The sequence below is a fragment of the Triturus cristatus genome, chromosome 5_2 (assembly GCF_964204655.1).
Source record: "Triturus cristatus chromosome 5_2, aTriCri1.1, whole genome shotgun sequence".
NCBI classification, from domain to species: domain Eukaryota; kingdom Metazoa; phylum Chordata; class Amphibia; order Caudata; family Salamandridae; genus Triturus; species Triturus cristatus.
The window spans coordinates 293,338,800-293,355,951 of record NC_140588.1 but is presented as its reverse complement, the minus strand read 5'-3'; the positions used below and the strand labels follow the sequence as shown (position 1 = coordinate 293,355,951).

General features: G+C 46.2%; 1 protein-coding gene across 2 annotated transcripts in view; it reads left to right on the top strand.

The window, feature by feature from the left end:
- The window catches only part of CDKAL1 (CDKAL1 threonylcarbamoyladenosine tRNA methylthiotransferase), a 2,121,425-nt gene that overhangs the window by 805,339 nt on the left and 1,298,934 nt on the right, over window positions 1-17,152 (top strand). For both annotated transcript variants that reach the window (XM_085607048.1, XM_085607049.1), the window contains exon 6: window positions 756-804. In XM_085607048.1, coding sequence (XP_085463174.1) covers window positions 756-804 — 49 coding nt within the window. The remainder of the gene's footprint in view (window positions 1-755; window positions 805-17,152) is intronic.

Genomic DNA, 17,152 nt, shown 5'->3' with positions numbered 1-17,152 from the left:
TGAGCCACAAATTGCAATACAGTGGAAGGCACCCGCAGTTCCGGACCCGACTAAATGGTTGAACACTCTACTGCAGTGGGAGCGCGCAGACACTGGTGTATTGCGCTGCCTTCGAGTTAAGGGGGTGGCAGTAACGGGAGGCTGAAATTGAGATACTTACATAGTAAACATAGAAGCCAAAAGCGACACTGCCCGCCCTACGTGGGGTGCTAATTATTTCTGGAAAGATGCACACACCAGATCTGTCTATTGGGGTCCCAGCCCCTTTGCATTGAGGAACCTAAGTAGACCACTGTCATGGGATGGCCACTAGGGTCCTAGAAGCCCGCTTCACCGTTGCTTGAGCCTTTAGGTGCCCTTCTAATGCGTTGTGCCCCCCAACACCACTCCTAGTGATGAGCCACTTCCCCTCCCCACCACACACGCTATTACACCACAAACACATGCTACTACAAATGTTTGAATATTTGTTCTCCTGTACCAAGACTGTGCTCCAGATCTCTGCTTATTGTGCGCACAGCTATGTACTGCATATATTTTAGTATGACTTACAACTATGTACTGCATATATTTTAGTATGGGTTAACTGTTGATATTATTGAAGTGAAATAATAAAACATATTTAACAAACTGAGGAAATGTAATCTGTGGTTTGTTTTTCGCTTCTTTTTTTATAAGATGTGATCATGTAACTGTATGCCTATTTAACTAAAGACCAATTGAAAATATTCTGAACTGAATTTTTTTCTTTTCAGGTTCAACAAATAGATCGTGTCGTTGAAGTTGTGGAGGAAACAATTAAAGGTAAACAAGTCACAAGATATACAAAAGCAGTTTTCACAATTGTTCCACTGTGTTTATTGTTGCTCTCTATCAAAAATAATTGCTGTAGTTCAGCACAACAAACTTACTGCTTTAGAGTGATCCTTCAAGTCATTCATATCTTTTTGTTATATTTCTTTCATTTTACATAATAAAATGGTTTATGTGAATTGGCTAATTAGAGTTGCAAATGATAAGTTGGCTGAGCTACATACACCACTGAATACCTACCTTTGCAGTAGGTAGAAAAACAATTGCCTGGTTACACCAGTGAACTCTGTTCTACTTTCCACATACTATGTAGGTGTCTCTTTCAATGGTCATCTAATCTACGCAGTTTACTCACAGTCAAAGATTTTAACAGGATGACTAAATTTAAATTATTTTTTATTCTCTGCATGCATCACTGCATGTCATGTTTTAAATAAAGAAAAAAAAGAATGTACCAGATCCTGTCATGGGTTACATTCAAAATACAGGGGGCCCTGCAAGATCCAGAGACTTTCATGCAGCATGACAGTGCTTCATCATTCAAGAATGCTAAGGAAAGCTACTCAACTGTGTGACAGTCATTGTTATTCGACCTGGTTTGTATATCTCTAGGGTATTTAAAATGAAGAAAATCGTGAAGTTATTGACAAGTTTTTAATCTGGTGTTGCTCTTGACCAGAATGAAAATACCTGTGACCAGGAAGTCTAACCTTGGCCACTCTTATAAGTGATAGGTGTGGGATTTGGTTTTGTTGGCTCCTACAGAGAAAAGCGAAAACACTGCAACCCTCAAAGTTTCGTTTGCTCTTGGATGTGTGGAATCCATCAGTCCTGTAGGAGGCTTCTCCGCAAATCTTCTGACAAAATCACAAAACGAGTATGCAGTAGTTTGCTAGAATTTCTTTTGTTTTCAAACTTATTTTTATTAGCATTTGGTTCACACTTAGCAATACTGTGGCAAACAATAAGCTTAAATAACTTTACATTTTGTAGTATACAAAGCGGTGCCGAGGTTGACCATACATTAAGAAACAACAAATGCCTCCTCCTTTATATAGTATGCAAATAAGAGTACAGGTTCAAACATTGCGGAAGCACAACCTTTTGACATTAATCCCATGCATGCTCAACCCGCCTATTCTTTTGTGACGAGTTTTTTATTAGAACCCTTCCAACAGGGAAGGTCCACCCAATAACTAACCCAACTCCCCCCCCCCTTAATAAAAGCAATAGTCGGTGGTGGTGGTGAGTATGTGGTATATTCTTTGGCCCAATCATGTAAGGGGTGAACCCTGGAGCGATTCACGAGTTTGCTATAATTTTGACCTCTCTACGAAACAGTGCTGCGAGTGATATAAAGTACGTACATTTGTACAGATTGTCTGTAAGTGAGCATGTTGTCTGCACCATTAGAGTCTTTTCATACTTGAATAACATTTCCAGCTGATTTTATTTACTAGTGTCCGACTCAAACTCATAACGTACTGGGAGAGATTTTTCTCAGACATCAACTTCATTTCATATTTCAGTAGAGTGGTCAGGGGAACTAATTGCTGTTCTCCATCTTCTGGCAAGCCCTCCTGCTCTTCTAACCACAACCGGCATTGGAACTGACTCATACACTGTCATGGATTGGTCACAGACTACTGTAACTCAGTATATAAGGGGCTCCCAAAAAACGCCATTGCCAGATTACATAGTTTTCAAAATAAGGCAGCCACAATGCGGCTGCACTTACATAGATAGAGCCATATTAAGTCAACTCTGAAATTTCTCCATTGGCTCCTGACTGAATTTAAGATCAAGTTCAAAACACATTAAATTATGCGCAAAGCGTACTGGGGAAATGGTCCTGGTTACCTCCAAGAACAAACTCAGAATCTGAAAGGACTCTAAGATCCAGCTAACACACACTGCCTATCTATTTTTGTACAGTGCCAAAGAAGGGAAGTTGATGTATCAACTGAACAAAATACGCTTGTAGTGGTGCGTCCATACTCTGTGACAAGTGTACCTGGAATAAAATATCTGCACCAGTATTGAATCTCCCATAGATTCACATACTTGAATTTAAAGTATTGGACAGCAAAGCTTAAACAAGTGACATTGGCAACCAATTCCCATAGTTTTATTAAGAACCAAACTTCAGCCAATCAGTCAGGAACCCCTGAATCACCCTTCCTCTCAAGGGCCAACATACCTCAGGCTTTTTACCTCACCTCGAATGAGGAAAGCCCCTGAACCCTGCTCAATTTCTTCAGTGTGACTACTGATATTCTGCATCTGTCGGCCTCTCAGTGAGCTACAGCTGACAGATTGAAGGTAACATCTTAGCTGTTGAATGTTGACAGGAAAGATCCTGTAAGATGGTTCTAAAAAGGTCTCTTCAAACCTTGCAAATCCTGTGGAAGACTCAGGCTATGTTCTGAGGGTCCTCAAAAGGAATGCCTACATTGCTAACAGAAAACAAAGGAATGTAAATATAGCTATTTTCAGGCAAAACTCTTAAACACAGAGAAGCCAGACTTCTCATTTGGCTACAGAAAAAGAAGGCAATTAAAATGTCGGTCTCTGGAGATAAAGGGAACAACAAGAGGAAAAAGACTCTTCAGTGGAATCCTCCAAAAAGGTTAACAAAAGCAGGAATAAAAAACACCCTGAAAGGATGCCATCCTCAGTGAATGAAAAATCACAAGGAAGGGACCCTTTGGCAACCCCTGCTTCTGAGAGAAAACCAATAAAAATAAGTTTGGAACTCGCAACTCCAGCTGTGATGGAACCTCTTTACTCTGAAATTAAAAAGGTGTCAAAGAACCCACCATCCACAAAGCACACATTGACAAGACCATCATCGGGGACAACCATGACCTCCATGTCGAGGGCCACATTGACAATGACATCAACGTCGACAGGACCATCGACAACAAGCATATCGACAAGTATGGTAATGCCCCTCAGTGCGGAGGCACGGCCCCCACCTCAGGACCGCAGACTTCGTGCAACGAGTCGGGCAGCACCAGTAACCACCATTATCAGGCGTGCCAGTCACCGTACAAAGTTTCAGGGCCGCCCTGGCTCCGCAGATTGAGAGCCCGAGGCTGCCATTTTGGTATCGCAGACCCGGAGTCTGAGGCCGCCATTTTGGGAGCGCAGGTCCGCCGCTCAAATCTCCGGACCCGGGCAGTCTGGTCTCCCCCTGCTCTTAGGCAGCGCTCCGCACATCTTGTCCCAAACACCCCTGCCCCCCTCACGCCTCCCCCCCCCCCCTCCTCCCACCCCCCTGGTCCGGGGACACATTATACTTTGTCGCGGGCCTGGTTGTGCCGGAGATTGCAGGATGAAAAACTGGCCGGCGCGGAGCAGCAATCTCACGTGTCCATCGTTTGCTACCAAGCCATGCCCCCGGGCAACTGACAGATAGCTATTAACGATACACTGTGGAGAAGATGTCAGCGAAGGCTGCGATATAGCTGTCTTTACCGCTGTGGAGGTGCTGTCTCCTTTCGCTGACATCCAGGAGGGGTTGGCTGCCATCGCTGTTGTACCCGGAGGCGCTGAGGAGGGCTTGAGGCACGACGCGGGACTCCGTGTCCCAGGAGCCCGTGCTCGGTTGCACCTGTGCTCTTTCCCCACCCACCTGACCTGGCCTGTTACGTCCCATAAAAGGCGAGGCGTCACCCGCTACGCGGGACGCGAGCAGGACGCGCCGGACGAAGCCCGGACAAAGGGCGGGCCGTCTGTGGCCGTCCGAGGACGACAGAGGACGGGACGGGCCATTTCTCTTTTAACTGCGGTTGAGTGAGTTTTACATCGATTCCAAGCCTGCTAGGCACCACTGCTGACTGAACTACGCACAGCTTCCACTATCACATTACGAACAGCTACTAGATTCTGTTACAGATCTGTGGAAGCATGTTGAAATCAAAAAAGTCCCCAAATCCAAACACTATGGACAATTATTTGGTGCAGATTGTCAGCAAAATTAATAACGACAGGAGAGTTTCATTGGGGTTAAATTGTTCTTCAAGCCTTTCTTTACCGATCCCCCTATCTGATTCGCTGCTGGCTTCTCCCTTATTGGTTAACAGTAGCACTCCAATTGAATCAGAGGTCTTAGATAGCGACATTCTCGAGTTAAGCGTCCACCCAACTGTCAACTCACAACCTACTCCTGATGTAGACTTGGATACGGATGCTGAATTAGTTGATCCTAAATCTCCTGCCCCTCCCCCTAGAACTAGGGAAGTTAGAGCTTGTAGGAAAACCCAGGTTAGAAGTAATGGGACCCGCCCAGGGAAAAAGAAGGCAACCTCCGTATCAAAAAGCACGAGAAAGGCAGAGATACCAGAGCCACAAGTTGCTAAAAACTCTGAGAATGATCTATCTATGAAAATAGTAAATATGATTGACACTAAAATTGAGAGCATCATTACTCCCTTGGTAGCCAAAATTGATAACTTAACGGCAGAGGTAGCCAGATTGAGTGCCTTACTAAATAGACCCGTAGAAGAAGTGACCCGAGTTACGTCCCCGGTACTAAGTAGATCTACCTCGAATGTGCTGCCTGCCAGAGGGGAGGGAAGGGCTGTGCTAAAAGAGATAGTGAATCCCCCACCTTTGCAATCGAGAATTGATGAGAACTCCCAGAAGGCATTTAAACCAGGTCCCCCTCTTGACCGTTTTGCCTCGCGCCCAGCGTATGACCAATTTCAATGTATTGCTGCCTTTCCCAGTACATTGGTTCTTGCCAATGTTCCTACTTTGCCGCTTGACAAAATAGAAACTACATCTTCTCTCATTAGCAAATCTTTGCATTGGTTGATAAAAAATATGAGGATGTCCCCCTGGGGAGCGCGACAGTTAGCTGGAGAAATTATTATGGCAAGAAGAGTCTCATGGCTAGGCCATAATCCTAAAAAGTACGCAGGTGACTGTGTGGTTCTCAATTTCTCTAACCCAGTAGTTCTCCCCAATGTCCTGAACAATATATTTCCCCCTCAACGGAGAGACGGTGCTATCATTCCTCTAACACTAAAATATTTTTATTGTGGGAGGAATTGGGAAGCAAACCGAGCGACAGCGAGGAAGGGGTGGACCCCAATGCCCAATATAGGGGGTGGGAGTGACTCCACCAGGATGTGGAACATCAGTTTAGAAAACAGGTTTGGGGTCCTGTCAGATCTAAATGATTGCGATTGACTTGATGGGGAGGTTAGACTCAAGAACAAAATATTGGTATCGCACGATAGCTTATCTTCTCCTATAGCCTTAGCCAGTTATCAAGATAATATTGTAATAAGTGAGTCCAGTATTACCGAGCAAAATGCATTTGAATCCTATAGATTAACATCGCCCAGCCACTTAGGATTTGGAAACACAGCATCAAAGGTATTAATAAATGAATCACTAGGTATCCCACGCAGTAATGTTGAATACGTGAATAGGACTGATAGCGAGTTTCAAAGTCCATTAACATTAAATGAGCTTCTTCGTCCCCTTGAATCTGAGTCACGCCTGTCTTTTTTATCCTGGAACCTTGCAGGAATTAGTAATAAGCTGCATTCAACTGAATGGCATGCTTTTGTTGACCAGTTCGACATAATTTTATTCCAAGAGTCGTGGTCTATGGACCCGGTTTATTGTCTGGGATTCCTTAATTTTTATATACCTGCTACTAAAAAAACTAAAGGTCGTCCATCAGGTGGTCTGATAACTTGGATTCGCCAATCCTTATGTTGTAAGATTAACCAACATAGTCTTCAATCTAATGACATTTTGTCATTAAATATCACATGGCCTAATGACCAGGGAATGGTCATATCTAATATCTATGCCAGAGGGATGGTTGGAGGCTCCTTATCCGACACGACATCCGCCCTAGATCATCACCTTTCTGCACTACCATCGGAGAAGCTCATTGTAGTGGGTGGTGATTTTAATACGACGTTCGAGCCCCTTGGCCCTGAGGACCAGTTTCTTGCTGAAGAGGAGGACAGTAGATGGGGAGTTCCCCAGCTGGATCTTCCCCCAGTCAAGAGATGGACCGCTGCGGCCATTCAACTTAAAGCACTCTGTTTAGAGAGAGGGCTCAGAGCTGCCAATGGACGTACCCGGTCAGATCGCCAGGGTGCCAGTACATTTGATAATGGCAGATCCACCAGCCGTATAGATTACTTCCTGGTGGATATAAGGATTTGGCATAGATTGAATGATATGACTATAATCGCAAGGGAAGACAGTGATCACAACGCCCTCTGCTTGAAACTACAAACTCCCAATGGGCTCACAGAACCCATAATTGACGGGGCAAAAATTAGCCTGGACATTGTTGTATCAAACAACATGAGGCATGTCAAATGGGGTAGATTTATAGAAAAGCCGGAGAAATTAGAGGATCTTAAAAAAGTGGTAATTGACGAAGTGGCTAAACTAAATGCCCAACCGTCAGATAATAACTTCCCTTCACCTATGGATGAGGTCCATACTACCTTTTTTTCAAATCTCCAAAAGTTTTTCATGAAACCCCTTGAGAGAGGGAAAGCAAACAAGGGCAAACAGCCTGTGGCGGGATGGTTCAACAAATCTTGTAGAGCAGCTCGTCAGAGTTTAAGCTTAGCACTTACATCAAGAAACGCCGAAGATGTGAGATCTGCTAGGAAGCTATACAGACACGCACAGCTAGTGGCTAAGAAGGAATGGGATGAGGAGCACTGGCAGGACTTGAAATCTGCTTGTCTGGCTAAGGACCAAAAGCAGTTTTGGGCAATAGTGAAGTGGGATAGAGGTGGGGTGGCGCCATCACCCCAAAACAACGTGGCAAAAAACCAGTGGGTCGACTTCTTCAGACCGCAATATGCTTCAGTTTCATCTGAAGGAGAGTACCCACTCCCTCCCGCTATCTATTTTCACACGCAGGTGTTCACGATCAAGGATGTTAATTTAGCACTAGATTGTATTACCGGGGGCCGTGCTCCCGGGATGGACGGAATACCTGCGGATGTATTTTTAACTGATAGATCATCCTGGTGTCAGTACTTTCAATGGCTAGCCAATTCCATAGCTATGGGTGCACCTGTTCCCCCCTCATGGAAAGGGGCTGAAATAATCCCAGTTTTTAAAAAAGGGGACAAATCATTACCCAGCAACTATCGACCTATCAGTCTTATTGACTCTGCTCAAAAACTGATAGGTCGATTAGTTCAAAATAAATTACAAACCTGGATTCAAGAAAACAACATTTTGTCCCTGTTTCAGGCTGGGTTTAGACCATGTACTAGTTCGGTTGACCAGGTATTTTATTTCTTAGCACTCTATTGGAGGAATGTGAAGCTGATTAATGGGACCCTTTATGCGGTTTTTATAGATTTAAAATCTGCATTTGACTTAGTGCCTCGCTCCAAACTTTGGAGGGTTCTCGATGAAGCTGGGGTAGCACCGGAACTACTAACGTTACTTGTCCGCTTGCATGAGAACAATTATGCACGAATTAGGTGGGGAACTCAGGGGGAGGTGACTGACACATTTCCTGTAGAGCGTGGTGTTCGGCAGGGATGTGTCTTGGCACCCACGTTGTTCTCCCTGTTCATAAATGGCATTGTAGAATATCTGAGCCGTTCGCCCACAGACGCCCCTGTATTGGCTGGATCTCGCGTGCCTGTTCTCATGTTTGCGGACGACACGCTGATAGTTTCGCGGACACCTAGTGGTCTGCAGAAGGCGCTAAACGCATTTGGTGATTTTTGTCGAGAACGTGGTCTTGAAATAAACACCTCCACAACTAAATTCATGTGTTTAAATCAGCGGCAAAATTTTAGAGGAGTTATTAATTTTAACGGCACCCCGCTGGAACAAGTGGAGGCATTTACATATCTAGGGATATCCCTTCAGAACAATATGAAGTGGACAAACCATATTGACATGGCTGTCTTAAAATTTCATCAGCTAGCGGGAGCAATTGTTTCCAAATACAAATCCTCCTTGACTAAACCCATCACTCCAGCCTTGGAAATCTATAATATGAAAGTTATTAGTGCTGCATTATATGGATCGGAATTATGGGGCTTTGGTAACCTGAATCAACTAAGATTAGCTGAAAACAAGTTTTTACGTTGTTTAACAGGAGTACCCCGAAGTACCCCAATGATTCCATTAGCATATGATCTTGGCAGGAAAAGAGTCGAGGACCAGGCACGACTGCGCCCACTCCTTTATTGGCGGCGGATTATGATCACACCGGAACTAACGCACTATGCCATTGCTTTAAAAGATATCATTAGGGCTGATCGTTTTCATTCCATTCCATGGCTCAAAGAAATTAGAGATTTGCTAACAAAATTAGACATGGGGCATTTATGGAATGATTTAAATGGCTTAAATTTTCCTTCTAAGTCTGCATTCAAAAAAATGTACTGGGATATGATTTTAACATCCGCTTTTAGCTCTGGCCAGAATTCCAATCTAACAGGTCGTTATTTTGATATTAAATTTATCCCATCTTGTGAGGCATTCTGGGATTTTATAGAGAGGCCCATTGATAGAAAACTGTATTTTCAGTTTAGAATTGGGTCTCTCGGGGGGCGCTAGAGGGCGCACGGCGAGATGGCCGCCTGCTAAGTCGGCTCCGCTGGTCGGTGTGAGGAAACGGCAGCTATCGGCGGCATGCGGCGATCCTAGCGCCCTACAAACGGGGGCACAGCCCCTAAATATATGCTGGACTAAATCCGTGAAGATTTGAGACACTGGTGCTGCAGACAGTCACAGAACGCGAAACTCCGGATGATCGTGGCTGGCGGAGGTGCGGACAACATGGCGGCGCTGGAGCAGCTGAGCGGGTAGCGACGAAACTAACGGGGATCGCCGACGGAGCCGCAGTAAGTCACCGTCGCTGCTCTGGGGAGCTGCTGGCTGGAGGCTGGGGATCTCTGGAGCTGCGGCCCTGAACCGGCGTCACGGAGGAGAGCGGCGGACGAAGCTGGCGAAAAGACGCCCTGACTGTAAAATGGCGCCCGCCATGTTGAGAACGGCTGGAGACGGACGGCCCTCAGTGCGAAGCGCGTAGAGGCAATGGACATGCGGTTGCTGAAGGTGGCGACTGAGACACGACCTCGCTACACATAACATCGCTCGGAGGAGGCCGGCGGCAATCGAGGGGGAAAGGCTGCACCGGGGGCTACAACAGATGCAGGTAGCGTGAGGCTGATTGCGTGTTGCACGGGCAGCTGACAAGGTGCGCTACTGGCCTGGCGTAGGGTGAATTGCGCGCTTGGCACAGGTGACTGGCAAAGGGTGAGCAGTGGCAATCGGGGAGCCCGGAGAGCCATATGCGCTGAGGGAGCCCACCTGAAGAACTAAATATTGAAGCAGACTCCAGAGGCGAGCACCACATAGACAAATCACGGAACGGAGGGCGCAGTGGCCGCGACTTGAAGCGTGCGCGGAGGTGTGTGGCGCCATGGGTAAAGCAGACCGAGGCCAGACGAAGCTCCAATTCGACGCGAAAAAAGCGGCGAAAGCGCACACGGCGTCGTCGGAGGAGACTGCGGAAGTGGTACAATCGGCGCCAGTGGGAATGGAGGGTGCCCTCCAGGCCATACAGCAAAGCCTGCAAGATATACATGGCAAACTTGACTCTATCACGCTTCGCGTGGACAATATGGCGGCGAAGCTGGATGGTCACGGGGAACGTCTGGTGGAAGCGGAGACAAGAATATCGGCGGTGGAGGACGAAGCGCACGCCACAACCCAAAAGTGTACGGACATGGAGCGACTGCTGGACGTGATAAAAAACAAAGCGGAAGATTTGGAAGCGAGGTCCCGTCGCAACAACGTACGAATAGCGGGAGTTCCGGAGTCCACGAACATAGCCAAGATGGAAACCTATGTGGAGGAATTGATAAAAACTGTCTGTGGAGTGGAATCCCTGTCACCTATCTTCCTAGTCGAACGCGCGCACAGAACCCTGGCACCACGACCGAAGCCGGGACTGCCTCCGAGACCTATAGTGGCGCGGATCATGAACTACCGAGATCGCGACACCGTCCTCCGTATAGCCCGAGAAAAACGCAAGATCAACTATCAGGGCAACGAGCTGGAGTTCTACCCGGACTTCACAATAACGGTGCAGATGGCACGCAAGGAGTTCAACCCGATAAAAAAGAAACCCCGGGAGTTGCAAATTGACTATGCTATGTTATATCCGGCGCGTTTGAGGGTCACCTGCGACGGGAAAACAACGCTGCTACAGACGCCGAGGGAAGCACAGGACTTCATCAAAAGGACTGTCAATCGGCGAAAGGAACAACGTCGAGCGGAACCCGCCATAGACTCGAACTGAGGACTAATACACGGATAAGTGTGCTGGTTGCCACAATAGGTGATAACGATAGAGGATGTGATGGGGATGGAATGTGGTGAACTACATGCTGCCGGCTGATTCATATATCTTTTGAGGGGTGGGTGTCGACCGGACAGCATACTGCAAGGGAGAGCGCAAGGGAGTGGTAAGAGGTAAACACTGCTGATTGATCTCTTGTACACAAGCTCCCTGACGCGAGCACGGAAAAGTAAGGCATGGCGGACGTGAGTACAGGAGCTCTGTGGGGGACGGTGGGCCGGAGTGAATTCTTGTCGTGTGAGATATGGATTACCTGATAGCACCATAAATGTTCGGATACATAACGGTTATGTGAGATGTTGAAAGATGTGCTGGGATTTGGCATGTATAGAGATTATACCACTGACCACATCCATTAGGTTGGATGGAAAAGTGCGCTCTTGGTGGATCCCCCACGCGGGAGTTCCCCAAATCAAGTTGGGTTGTACTGTTACGGGATAATGGGACATGTCTTTGGCAGAGTTGGGTTGCTAAAGTGGGTGGGGGGTGGCGGAGGGGCCATTGAGGTTTGTTTATTAGGTTTTGGTACGATGGTAGCAACAAAAATCTGAAGGGTGGTGTTATGACACGAGGTGTAGGCAGGGTTTGTGAGGTTGACTGCGGTGGGAGTGACGACTGCATAGAGGTTGCACCAGTATGGACTGAATGGGGGTATGATGGAGAGTAGTGCGCTACGTGATACTAGATTATCTTTACTGACGTGGAATGTACGGGGGCTGAACAACCCCAAGAAAATAAGGCAGGTGTTGGCATATTTAGATCGACATAACATTGATATTGCAATGCTGCAGGAAACACATCTGGCACCGACGGCCCCTATGCGAGTGGGTAGTAGATGGGCGGAGACGGTGCAATACTCATCATACTCTTCCTATTCCCGAGGGGTCATGATACTGATCAAGAAAGGGGTGCAGTTTGAGGTGGAGTCCACACATAAAGATGAGATGGGGCGCTTGGTACTAGTGATGGGAAGACTACGGGGTCAGCAGGTGGCATTAGTGAACACTTATGGACCAAATATTGATGATCCTGACTTCTACGATGAGGTGTGGACACGATTGGGGGAATTACCTGACATACCACTGATCTGGGGGGGAGATTTCAATATAGCGTTGCAGGACGGTTGGGACAGGTCGAGTAACACCACTGAACCGCATACAAGGGCTAGGAGAAAATTGCGGGCTATAATGGAGGATAGGGGGCTGGAGGACATCTGGAGAGCAAGGAACCGGGAGAGTAGAGAGGCAACACATACGACAGCGATTAGTAGTAGTTGGTCCAGGATAGATTACTGGTTGGGAAACGAGGCGGTGCTCATGTGGACGAGATCCATCTGCCACTTGCCTAGGACGCTTTCGGATCACAATCCGGTGAAGCTCACCATTGAGATACCGAATTACACCCCCCCCCCCCCATTTAGTTGGAGATTTAATGCAAGAGCACTCACTGACCCTTTGTACGAAGACGCTATTAGTAAGGCTGTGACGGAATACTTAGAATTGAATGCGCCAACCACAGAAGACCCCGGGTTGCTGTGGGCGGCGTTTAAGGCCACCATTAGGGGGATCTGCATTGGAACAAGTGCGGGCATACTGAAGGATATTCGCCAACAATTGGCGTCATGTGAGCAGAAAATTAATGTGCTAGAGAGAGAATATGAATGTACGCAAAACACGACATTACTGGCTGATATCCGAAGCAACATAACTGCATACCAAACGCTAGCAGACGATGAGTTAAAATATATATCGAAACGACACGTGGCCAGGAATTACGGCGAGGGTGGCAGGCCGGGTAGAGCGTTGGCGGCCAAAATATGCGCGGGGAAAGTGCCACAGGTGGTACGCGGGGTACGAGATGAGCATGGAGACATGAAATATGGGGCACAAGATATTTTGAGGGAATTTAGAGCCACATACGGTAAGCTATACGAGTCACGGCAGACAGCGACGGAGGAGGAGACAGGGAACTATCTGGAGGAGGTAGCGATAGCCTGGCTATCAGATGACCATAGAGAATATTTGGCAGCACCTATTACAGTAGAGGAGGTAAAGGAGGTGATAAAAACTCTCCCCAATGGGAAGACGCCGGGCCCTGACGGGTTCACGGGGGAATTTTACAAGGCATTCATTGATCAAATAGCCCCACATCTGGTGGAAATGTACGGAACTGCCCATGACCAGATGCGATTGCCACCCACGCTCCGTGAAGCGCTTATTATTGCCCTTTTGAAGCCAAAAAAGGACCCTGAACACTGCGAATCGTACAGGCCACTGTCCCTCATTAATGTGGACGCCAAGATTCTGGCCAAACTGTTGGCGAAACGGCTACAGCCGCTGATGACCCGATTGATTCTTCCGGATCAGTCGGGATTTATCCCCACCAGATCAACTACGCACAATACACGTACCCTCTTTGCACTATCACACTATTTGCAACCAACGACCAAGGCGGCTGCGGTCCTACTGGACGCGGCCAAAGCATTCGATTCCCTGGAATGGCCGTATTTGAGCAAGGTGATGCGGCGGATGGGATTTCCACTGCGCTTTCTGCAGTGGATACAGCTACTGTACACCGCTCCGGTGGCTCGAGTGAGAGTAAATGGATATGTGTCAGACCCGATACATATATGCAGGGGAACGAGACAGGGCTGCCCACTGTCCCCATTGCTATTCGCACTGGCGATGGAACCGTTAGCTTGTAGAATACGACAGAAGCATCACTACTCTGCGTTGCAGTTCCCGCAGCGCCCGCTCCACATATCGTTATATGCGGACGATATGCTCCTGTATGTGCGAGATCCAGAAGTGCATTTAAATGCATTGCTGAGGGAGTATGTGCGATTTGCGCAGACGTCCGGGATTAGCATTAATTGGGCGAAATCGATCATTGTTCCGTTATCGGACACTACTCGGCCGCATCAACTGGACTACCCAATAGAATGGCAATCTGACCCGGTGCGATATCTGGGAGTGTGGTATCATAGGGATCCAGAGGAGGTGATCCGGGCGAACTATGGTAGAGTGGTGGGAACGCTGGAGGGGAAAATAGAGGGCTGGATACAATTGCCCCTTTCGCTAGCGGATAGGCTGGCCATTGTCAAGATGGTTGTACTACCCAAACTGCTGTATCTATTCAATAATATACCGATACCGCCACCAACTGAAGTGTTTCGTAGAATCACAGCGATGGTATTACGATTGATTTGGGCGGGCAAACATGCTAGGATTGAACTAAGGACGCTGACGTTACCATATGCGAAAGGTGGGTTTAAAGTGCCGGATTTTCGGTTATATTATTTATGCGCACAGGCACAATTTGCGCACTATTGGTATCATCCTGTGCCATTCCTGACACACACAGCGGTAGAGGAGGGTGATGCAGCTCCTGTTCCGCTAAAGGCAATACTTACACATAAGCGAGCACCGCTGCATAAACGTGACATCAACACAATAGATACGACGAATGAAGCATGGCAGGCAATGGGGAGGAAAGCGGGTAAACTACCTCTGTATGCGCCAGATTTGCCCCTTTTACAACATCCAGCATTGTCGGTGACCCAGGAGGAGGTAGGGATGGGACTGTTAAGACGGGTAGGACTGACCACAATGGGGGATCTGTTCCTTAATGGGACGTTTCAGGCACTAAGCGATCTTACCTATGTTAGTAATCAAACACTGATGTTTAGATTTACATATTACAGACTGCAAAAAGCCATGAGGGTGCTCTACCCTTCGTTCCCTCAGGAACCACCACAAATGCAAGCGTTGCAGTTGGTGTTGACCACGCCATCTGCCACCAAACTGGTGTCGAGACTTTATAGTAAGTTGCAAGAAGATATTGCGTACACTACGCAGGCATCATTGGACAAATGGAACAGTGCGTTAGAGGACAACTTGACGCTGGAGGAATGGGAGGTGACCTGTTCATTAACTGAAATGCTGACACCTAATGGAAATTTAAGAATGCTACATTACAAATATTTGCACCAGACCTATTACACACCGGCTAGGCTTTGCAAGTATGGTCTAAGGGAGGACTCGCGCTGCCGTAGGTGTGGGGAGGAGGGGGCAGACTTCTGCCATCTGGCCTGGAGGTGCGCAGGGGTGGCGGCTTATTGGGTAAAAGTGACGGACATGGTGGGAGAAATGTTGGGAACGAAATTGGGTTGTTCGGAAAAGATTTGTTTGCTGGGGATAGTGCCTGGTCTGCGAGCTATGAAACGTAAATTTGCTGTGATTGCGCTTCTGATGGCCAAACGGCGGGTATCGCTCTGCTGGAACAGTAGGATTGCACCATCTATTCAGCTATGGCTCAAAGATCTAACTTACTGTAAGGACACACTCAAAACATATGAGGAAGAGCTTCCAGGAGGGTCGAGACCACGGGATTACTGGGTGTACCTGATTGATTATTTACAAATGCATCAAACTGTGTGATAATGTTGGAAGACGGAGGGAGGGGATGGCTGCTTAATATCATAAAGATACTACCTGAGGGGAGCTGGGGAGGTCCTAGAAACCGAATAATATTGTACCATGGCCTAATTGTTTTGGTTTTGTATGTTGAAATGTTGATTGCATTTCCAAAATGTGAATAAAAAAATAAAAAAATAAAAAAAAAAGAATTGGGTCTCTCCCTGTAAAAGCATTCACCCATAGATGGTCACCAAATCAGGACAACAAATGTCCCCACTGTCGAGATTTGATTGAGGATCCTGGCCATCTACTGTTTGTCTGTCCACTGTATGTCGTTCCACGTCATAGGTGGATAAAACCAGTATGTTCAAATTTGGGAATACGCAGATATAAGGAAGCCCTAAGGATACTTGAGTATGATTGTACCCCTTGTTTGGTTATTGCTGTTGCAAAATTTTTGGGGTGGGCATGGATAATACGCACTCGTACCCTAAAAATGTTAGAAGCTGGACAATGAGTATCTGACACTAAATGTTATTGATCTTCTTTTAATATTAGGATTTTATTTTTTAATAGACAAATTGATGTCACTAAATTCATTGGAACTATTCGCCAGCATTATGGTTTAATGTATTTTTAAAATTTATATATTGTATTTTAAAATAGTATTTATATTTATTGTATTGTTAGGATGTCAAGATGCTTTTATGACATGCTGTCGAATAAAGCTTTGAAATTTGAATTTGATAATACATAACATGGTTATACACAGAAGAGACGAATTAAAGTATATGTTGCACGCGATAGACACAGTGACGCATGAAAAGAGACAAGTGTAGTAGAAGCATCGTAAAAGTGTGCTTGAAAATGTGAAAAAAGAAAACACATTGATAAGACAATACGAATACATTTAAACGAGTTGCAATAGTGAATTTTTAATGCACATGTTCCTTATTAACGTATATTGATGAAAATTGTGATGCTAATTGAAGTGGCCTAGTGTTTTTCATGCTCTGCTGAGAATGCACCAGTTAGAAAAGTTGGTACAAAAATGTGTAGCAGTGAAGTACAAGCTTGATATTTGGCAATAGGATATTAGAGACTCTATAGTTTATAACATTTTAAAACTAATTTTGTAGGATGAATTTAGAAAAACATGCATTTATATGAATATTGAGAAAATTGTGGTAGTAGGGTATTTCTAACGTTAGCCGTTTCCATGTAATATTAAATCTGATAGAGACTTTTGGCAGCAGATTCCTTACCTTTAAATTTTCCCAGGCATCAGACTGGATCCGGAAACGTTTGCATGAGCAATACTCCTGCGTGCCGTCGGGTGGCTCCGTTCAATTGTGCGTGATGTCGGTGGAGTAGATTATGACGTTGTGGTACCTATATAGGCACCACCCAGGCACGCGATGTCAGTTATTTCCTTTCCGCATCAGTTAAGCACTGATGCAGAGAAGAGCTACCACTGTCTATTTCTGACAGACTTTTTAGGACATTTTATTGAGAGATTTTTTCTTGT